The sequence below is a fragment of the Agrilus planipennis genome, unplaced genomic scaffold, assembly GCF_000699045.2.
Source record: "Agrilus planipennis isolate EAB-ADULT unplaced genomic scaffold, Apla_2.0 scaffold1000, whole genome shotgun sequence".
NCBI classification, from domain to species: Eukaryota; Metazoa; Arthropoda; class Insecta; order Coleoptera; family Buprestidae; genus Agrilus; species Agrilus planipennis.
The window spans coordinates 1-9,428 of record NW_020439653.1 but is presented as its reverse complement, the minus strand read 5'-3'; the positions used below and the strand labels follow the sequence as shown (position 1 = coordinate 9,428).

At 35.5% G+C, this 9,428-nt stretch overlaps 1 protein-coding gene across 1 annotated transcript; it reads right to left on the bottom strand.

Moving 5' to 3' along the window:
* Window positions 1–7,369: 7,369 nt before the first annotated feature.
* Window positions 7,370–7,959, bottom strand: LOC108743886 (glyceraldehyde-3-phosphate dehydrogenase-like; the record flags this gene model as incomplete). Its single annotated transcript, XM_018479488.1, has 1 exon — window positions 7,370–7,959. A coding segment is annotated over one exon (552 nt), but the record flags the coding sequence as incomplete, so codon positions are not given.
* Between the last annotated feature and the right edge of the window lie 1,469 nt (window positions 7,960–9,428).

Genomic DNA, 9,428 nt, shown 5'->3' with positions numbered 1-9,428 from the left:
CAAACGTGGATTATGATTTTTACCTGTTTGGTTCTTATCAGCACGCCGTAAGCAGCTATCACAGAACACTGACGAATCTACTTGCTGTTATGAAGCAACGTTGAATAAATATTTCAAAATTTTGATACAATAACCACACTGTTAAAAATTTCCGACATAAATTTACAAAAACTATGTTGGAAGTTTTCTTCATATACAGTTTACAAAATTTCCAATACATATTGTAAATAAAAAAGTGGAGGTTTAGGATTTTTCCAACATGGTGTTGAAATTTGAAATACTTACTATACTGTGTCGGAATTTTTTACTCAAAAATTACTACACTATCATCATTATCATAAGGTCGTCAATCCTAAGACTAGTTGGAAGCACATCTCAACTCCTGGGCTATTTTCGCATTTCCCTAAAACTAGAACAACCCACATCCTTAACTATTTGCGAACAGTAATCTAACCTAGGTGAACCTCTACTTCTCCTAACTCCTGCTTCTGCCTCTAATAGTTTCTGACTAGACCTTTATGCCTGAAGAGGTGTCCTACCAACTATCTCGTCTATATTTTATTGACTTCCACAGAGTTCTCCTATTCTTTTTAAGACCTCATCATTTCTAACCTTCTCTATCCACGGTATCCTCACCATTTGCTGGTGACGCCACATTTCGAACGCTTCTAATCTTTTCTTTTCCGCCGCGCCCACCGTCTAAAACTTTGGCACCCGTACAGGGATTTATCTGACTTCCTACATACGTAAAATCAGCTTTTTTTTCTAATCTTTCGTCTCCTATCTTTACATTCGCCCTTTCCTTACTTTTTCTTTCCTTGCTTTACATTTTGAATGTAAAATTGCAAGACAGTTTTATAAAAATTGTAAGCCTTTACTTTATATTTAGAATTTCTATTGGAAATTTCAAAAACTGTATATGAATGAAACATCCTACATATGGTTTGTATCAAGTAACAGCTTTCTGTTAGTTTCATATATTACGTGTTCTCCATATAAGGAAAAATGTTCATTCAACAAAAGAAATGCACATTTCTTTACCGGTATTTTATCTTTCTATGTCCTTTGATCGAAATTGCAAAACTTGGTGAACGTGTCGAATAGGCTTTTTCGACCACGTTTATGGGAAAATACCAGTTGCTTTTCTGAAAACTGTCCTAAATCATAGTTGAACTCTAAAAATTTTTTATACAAAGCCTAACACATTTCTTTATTATTTATATAGTCGAAGAAATAAAACACTTAACCTTCGAATTTTGTGCGGTAAGTCGGATCGAGATACAAACTTTGTGAACATAAGAACTCCATTCAATGTCATTTAATTTTGTTATTCAAATAACAAATAATCCCCGGAATGCCGTAATTAACGGTTTTTACCGGTTTACCTTTTTTCTGAATGATGATCTATGATCGTATCTCGGAATATTTTAGAAAATAGCTTGTAATTGTTGTTGTGATTTAACAATTTAAAAAGTAGAAGATAATAATTCTGGTCATGGTAATTTTACGTTTAATAATGTTCTACTTCCGAAAAAAGTAGCGAAATTCATACTGACTCTACCAATGCAGTAGGTAATTTAAATAGTTCAAACCATCAAAAGTGAATAAGAAGAAAAATGATAAAACATTAAGTGAGTGAAATTTTTCAAATAATTTTGACACGATTTTAAGTCAAGTGCATTTGCATTGAGATGATTATCTATTTCACTAGACATTTGTGAAAATAGCATAAAAAATTTCTATTCATACTTCCATTATTATACGTGTTTTATTTATTTTGCGCTGCCGCGCCACTTCTTTCTCCTATGAGTGAGCACACGAATTTTTGGAAGGATTGTAAGTGCAAATAATTTACCTCACTGATGAATAACACGAATAACTGCACTTAGTAATATTTATTTACAAATATACAGTTACTACATATATTGAAGACCCTGAACTTGATGATTACACTGATGCTACTAATTGTTGTCTGTTGTTGTCTTAATTGTTCTTATTTTTGTTGTCTCGCTGTTCTTTTTTGATGTCTCTCTGTTCCTTTTTGATGTCTTTATTTTATGAGTGTGTCAGCCTATTTATAACATAATCTCCACCCTGATAGAGGAAGGGGTGAAAGTGCTAACCAACTGGTTTCTAATGTTATTTAAGTACTTGAAGAAGTATCTTAAAGATATTGTTACCTGCAAAGTTCGATACCCTAAAATTACACCTAAACCACTTACATATAATATTTGTAAAAACCAACAAAATTGAATATTTGAATTTCCAACTTTTCAAGGAAACGGCAGGTAAATGTACCCTGGTCTGAACAATACAATTCATGTATATTATACATACGTGAAGCAGGAAGTTGAAAGTAAGCATTTAGTAATAATTATAATTCATAATTGACCTTTACATTGTTATTTATCGCCTTTTTTATTTCTATATTTTCTAATGAAGACAATTTTTGGTTATTTGAAATGCTTGAATGTAATACTTTGGAGTTGCTAAATCTATTGAACGATTTGATGTCGAACAATGTTCCAAGATTCTTAGAGTTTATAAAAAATGTTTTGTCAATATGCGTGACACCTTCTTCTTTCACATCACGTTCTAGCGTTATGATCATTTTTAATCGAGTCATCATGTTTCGTCGCGGCACTCACCTTCGAACGTGTTGCAGAACGCTTTTCGCGTCGCGTCGCGTCGTGTCAATTTGTCACCTAAAATTTGCGTAAATGTTCGTTTCAACTGCTCCCTTCTCGTTTGTTGGGCGCACACGTCAAAATTTCCTGCGTACAAGATTAATTGTTATTCGGGTCTCGTATAAAAGTGAAAACGTGTTATCCAGTGGAAATCGGCTAACTGTAATATGCACATCACCTTCGCATCTTGTTCATTCCCTTCGACTCGTTGTACTCGTTATATGTAGCTACGATGGCGGATTGTAGGAACCTATTGCGTTAACCTCGATAAGGCTTCGACAGCTTTCCCGGCATTTCCGGTGTGTATTTTATGTTAACGTGAATGATAATGGTATCGGACGCAGGCAAAGATGTAGAAGCGCTTCGAGAGTTTGAAAGCTAAAGTAAACTGGCGTGCTGAGTGAGAATTCGCTCACGAAACGCCAAGTAAATAATCGTATTACCCTTGAAAGCGTACGAATGCTGAGTTTTAATCACAAAGGATTTTACATGTATAAGCGATGCTACCATAATCCAATTTAAATGAGAAAGACAACACATTTATTTTGTAACATATGTTCCGCTGGAACATTAGCCTCATCAAATGGATTAAGTACTTACTACTGCTACTACTACCTACAAATTAAATCTTTGAATTGAATATATTAAGAGGTTGAATTGGATAAGTTAATTAATATGAACCCTATACTGTCTTCTTAAATCAGATTACACAAGATTACTATCCTGTTCTTCTAGTGGTTTCATTTGTTTCAGTAGGTATACTCAATCAGACCCATTAAGAAGTAAACTCAAAAGAAAATTCAACATTAAAAATAGTTTACAAGTAAATGAGAAAATTAATATTGTAAAAATCCCTTCTAACCGAACGCGAAAATTATATTATATTCAAATTTATAAGACAAAATCCGTAGCTGATTAGAAACAAAATAAATCTTGTTGGGGAATCGAGATGTATTATTCATATATTTTTAGTTCGGTAATATGTCTTTTATCTTTATTAATACACATAATATATCTTTTTTTATACATATATCGGTGTAACGATTATTATTACTACCATTATTATGAAAGTACTCGTGTGCGCCTGGCAGGAGGTACGGTTATTGCCTTCTTTAAGTCAGTATTGGTTTGGACAGTCAAGAGAGTGCAGAACTGTTTTACACCATCATTATAAGGTCGTTAGTCCCAAGGTTGGTTGGACACGCAAGCACTCCACTCTTTGCTATCCTATTCCGCATTTCCCTAAAACTAGAACAACCCACATCCTTAACTATTTCTTATTGACTTCCATAGAGTCTTGTTCTCCTATTCTTTTTAATACCTCTTTATTTCTAACCTCCTCTATCTACGGTATTCTCATCATTCGCCTGTAACACCACATTTCGAACGCTTCTAAATTTTCCTTTTTCCGAATTTCTAAATTAACCGTTCGCGAGCATAGAAGTGACTTCTTTTTATTGAAGGCGACTCGGACCCTGCCCTATCCTTTGCTTTATATCCCTATAACTTTTTCCATCCTGACATATCTGACTTCCCAGAAACCTAAAATCAGCCCCTTTTTTTAATTTTTCGTCTCCTATCTTTCCCTACTTTTTCTTCCTTTGCATATCAGTATTTTTTTTTCTTTTATTTATTTTCAAATAGGACTGTTTTATCAATACCGCTTCCATTTTATTAAAAGCTATCTCTAACTCTTCCTTACTAGATGCTAATACTGCTAAATCATTTGCAAATCTAAGCATACTAATCTTTTGTCCCTGTATATCTATCCCTACATTTGTACTGTCTTTAATGATGTTGATCGCGTCTTCAATGTATAGATTAAAATGTAGCGGTGACAGGGTGCATCCCTGTCTGACTCCCTTCCTAATATTTACTTCTCTACGTTGCAGCTCTAGCTGTATAACTGCATGTTGCTATTTATACAAACTAAGTATCACTCTTCTATCTTTGTAATTCATCCCTACAGTTTTAAGTATATTTAACATCTTGTCCCGTTTGTTTTACATACATTGTCATAAGTAATTTTACTACCAGATACTTATATAGTGCGATTAAGTTGAAGTACTCGTCTGGTAATTTGTGTACCCGTGACCCGTGAGAGATATACGATTGTAGCATCATTTTGTGATTCGGTCACCTGAAAGGAATGTGCGACATACCCGAGTGGAATATGCGATTATAATCCCCGGCGAGAAAATTCCTGTTCACTGGGACTTCGCTAACGTGTAGGTAATTATTATACATTGATATTTATACGCATGAAGGTAATAATACAAGAGAACGAAAGTCTTTGACAAAAATATCCTAGAAATTTCGAAAGTATTTTGAGGCGCTTTGATCGCAATCTTGTTTCAATACCAGTTAAGATGAGCCTTTTTGCTATTGCCTATTGGTTCGAGAAAACTTACTGACCGCTATCATTATCTGTCATTTCTATAACATTAATTGGACAGACGAACTAATAACCAATGTATGCAACACATAATGTAGTTCTCGTTCATTTTCCTTAATTCTAATCTCCATGTTTACACACGTAATTACGTAACCTATTAGCGTGACATCGACGGTTAAGCTTCCGGGGAATCTTTGTTTACATAGGGAAACGTGGCGTAGAGTGGGTTGTTGAATGTTAATGTTTGTAGTAAGAAATAACAAAATCTTTTGTTCCAACTATATATACTCTGCACTCTGTCACACCTTAACTTATGATGATGACTCTGTATCGATCACTTTTTTAGCTATACATATAATAGGTAATAATTTGATATTTTCAAGATTCTATCTAAAAGTACTCAATACCCCGTTCCGATACATGAATGGGGCGAGACAGAATATAAGCTATAAACCGAGTACCTAGTTTATGTGACTTTACCATACAACTAGTCATCTCATATTTTTCAAAAAATTTTATAAGGTCACTTATATAATTCACATTTAAAAACAATATCGTCGTCCTCGACATCAATTCTGGCTCATTCTTTATGAGCTCTCTCGAGACCTAATTACTGTAGAGATCTCTACAATATCGGCATGGTGCATTGGCGCTTCTTCAGAGAGGTTTTTGATGACTTACCAGTCTCATATTTGCTTCTTGAATTATTCATATTTCCTGCAGATTTTTGTTTCTTTGTTTTGTTGTGATACTTTTATTATTTTCCACTTCCGCAATGTTTTGTTTTACTAAACTTTTCTGTTGTTGTTTTACATTCTTCTTAATCGTAGCTTCTTTAAATCATTTTTTAAGAGTTGAAGTCAAAAGCGTTGTCTTTCTTCAATTTTTGCTTTGATAAAACGTCTGAAGAAGGAGCGTGAACAAAATGAGTCGAAGTTTTCGTGTTTGAAGTATCAGGAACATCGAGATTAGGAATATCTCTGAAAATGATCTAGTTTGGTGAAAACTTTTAGATATATATAGGTACTAAATACCTGCTTCATGGAAATGGCTTATTACTACAAGTTTCATTGTTTCAGAATTAAGATGGTAGACATTTAAAATAAATTTACTCTCCAGGGTGGCATCGTAACTAGGATCTTATTTCATGGTCTACAGATGGGGTTCACAAACTACCTGTACTTATTTATAGAATCATGCTGTTTAACTGCATCAGGTAGGTAGGTAGGTTGGTCTGTGTTCTTACAGTGTGTCAACAAGATCCTATGAGATTGAATACTGACCACCAAGAACTTTTTGTTTTTTTATTAACAACTCATTGAATAAGCAACTTTTATAACTACAAACTTGCGTTTCGAAATTGAGTTAGACCTGCCTGTCTCGCGCCATACACCCCTAGCTTCGGCGTCATCCGCTAGGTGGTCACACCTCAGTAAGCATTTAGCAGGCGGCGGGAAATCGCCGCGGTTAGTATATAAGAGCATTGATTTCCTTCTGATCCTACCGAGCGGCATGGCCCAGAGGTTTAGACTATTGCTTAGCATTCGGGAGAACGCCGGTTCGATTCCGGGTCTGTCTGCCTTGTTCCAAGTTTTTCTGTTGTTTTCTTGGATTACATAGACAAATGCTGAGACAGCAATATTCCACAGATAATATTTCATTCTATTTTGTCTTTATTCCGTTCGTCTCATCATTCTCACCCGAACCACCACCTACGATTCCTGGAAGAAGGCTGAAGAGGGCCTTCCGCCCTACCTTTCGGCGTAGTCCGGAGGGACTGCCCGTCCACCAGCATTAGCGGCTGGTGGAAATGAAACACCCAAAATTTTTTTTTTGTTCCGCCCCACAGGTCTCCAGATGTTTAAGGCAGAGAGTATGTCGTCAGACTTACTGATGAGTCCAGGCGTGCCCTAAGGATGAAACATCTTTTCTCAGCCTTCAGTAAACAACGAGATATCTAGATTTGTAATCTTTTTCAAAATAACTTTCTAATAGTTGTTAGACAACGGTCGAGAGACCGAAACAATTGTAAGAAATACTTAATTACAAACCAGTAAAATGATTTACACAATATTTAGTGTTTCATTGAAATTTAAAATAATAATTGTTAAAGATGATTCGTAATTTCCCAGTCGCAAACACAGTGTTTAAAATTAGAAAGAATCATATGATAATAACATTTTCGAAAACTGTAGATGCTCATGTGTTTAATAAAAGTACGAAAACATTTTTGAAATCGTTCAATATTAGAAAAACGTTTTATTAGTAAGAAAACAGTTTAAGGCTTTCATTTAGTACAAAAGTATAAATCCCTAGTGATCTGATCTACTCTGCATCTGAGTACCTAGTAGAGATATCATTGAGAGCCATGTATCTGACAAGATCGACAAGTCTGTTAGCTGAAGAATAATTCTCGTCAAACCAAGCTACCAATTTGGCGAATTTCTCGTTCAAGGAACAACCAACTTGTACATCCAAAATAGCTGATGCGGGACAATTTATAATATCGCTTGAGACAACTTGCTCTTCGGTGAATGTGAGTAATCCTTTCATAGGGCCGCAACAAGCTGCTGTTTTTATGGCATTCACCATATCCTTGTAGCATGCAGACTTGCCCACCCTCACGGTAATGTCGACGGCAGATGCGTTCGAAGTTGGAACCCGAAAAGCGAGACCACCCACTTTCCCAGAGATACGCGGTAAGACTTTCTCGATTGTTTTTGCAATTCCACTATAGGCTGGAATTATATTATGTTGAGCTCTACGCCCATCTCTCCAAGACTTCTCTGATGGTCCATCGACAGTTTTTTGATCGGATGTTACGGCATGGATGCAGGTAACAAAAGCTTCCACCACGCAGAAATGGTCATGAAGGACCTTTTACAATACACACAAAAATACACTTACAATAACTTTAATGCAAAATAAAGACAAATCGAAGTTGCTCCATAAGAACAAGCGGATGCAATATCAAGTCATGGCAGTAGGCATATCGCCACTTACTGGTATTTACTGCTAACTCGTATTTCTAAATTGAGCTTAGGCAACAAAACACGATGGGTAAAATCAATCTTATTACCAAGACTAAGCTACATTTACATTGGCAGAACTAAAACTAGTTGTTAATAATATAAAACCAGACTAACAGCTAATTTTAAAAAATGACTTACAAAAACGACAGCTAAAAACGTTTTGCTGACAGAATTCCTAAATGTATCCACTAAATTGATAGCGAACGTAAATAATTTATGAAAACCTCGGAAAAAGCGTATAGGTGAGGCTGTTGAAGGTAGTTTAGAATCTCGTGTGTTATGACCTTGGGTTGCGCAGTGACAAAACTCCGCCTGTTGATTGATTTCCACATTTACAGTCAACAGTAGGGTGAAGTGTAAAATACGAATGTAATTGATTTAAATTGTTAATTTTTTTCTATCTAAACGAGCTACTATTACCGAAAATTGTTTGTTCTATTAAGTATTTAATTCTTTTCTTATAAGTCTCCAGAACTATAAAAGATATAGGTGGTGTTTTCTAATCAAACTAACTTACAAAGGTAAATTGTATTTTTATCATTCCAGTGCTTGGCCCAAGCAAGATCCTTAAAAACATAGGCCTAGCGCGCACTGCGATTTTTTAGTCGCCGCGACTAGGAAGTAAAACCGCACTTGCGACCAAATAATCCCAGCTTTTAATCATTTACGATATGAGCGTCACAGAAATAATGTGTATTGTCGAATTGTTTTTTGTGAATAAATGCTAATAATACTAAAAGGAAGCATAAGAAACAATATTGGCTGCTTCCCATTCATAAATCAGAGATTAGTAAAACGGCAATTTTCTTTTTCAATTTCCTTTGCAGCAGAAGATTTATTATACGACATGTTTAATAATAGATGATCATCAGTGGGTTGCGACAGTTTAGTCGCAAGGGCGCGCGGGATCATTGCTGTCCGTACGATTCATTCTGCGTCGGTGACAATCGCGCCGCAAGAAAAATAGGATCAGTTGCGACATGCACTTGCATTTACTAGCATGTGTTACAGTTTTGCGACTAGAAAATCGCAATGTTCGGTAGGCCGTAGGATGTAATTTTGCCGATGAATTTACCTATGTAACATCTCAGAGCCTAAACAAAGCAAGTCCCTCAAAAGTACCACCCCGCATGACTGAATAACTTTTTACATAATTTTTTATCTTATTCCATAATGTACCTGCATTAAATTGATAAGTGGTTATGGAACTACTATACACATCGATTGCGATTTAGAATTTCTCTTTTCTGATTAACACGCCATAGTCAGTCCTTTGAATCGTAAGGTCATCAGTCCTAAGACTAGTTGGACACG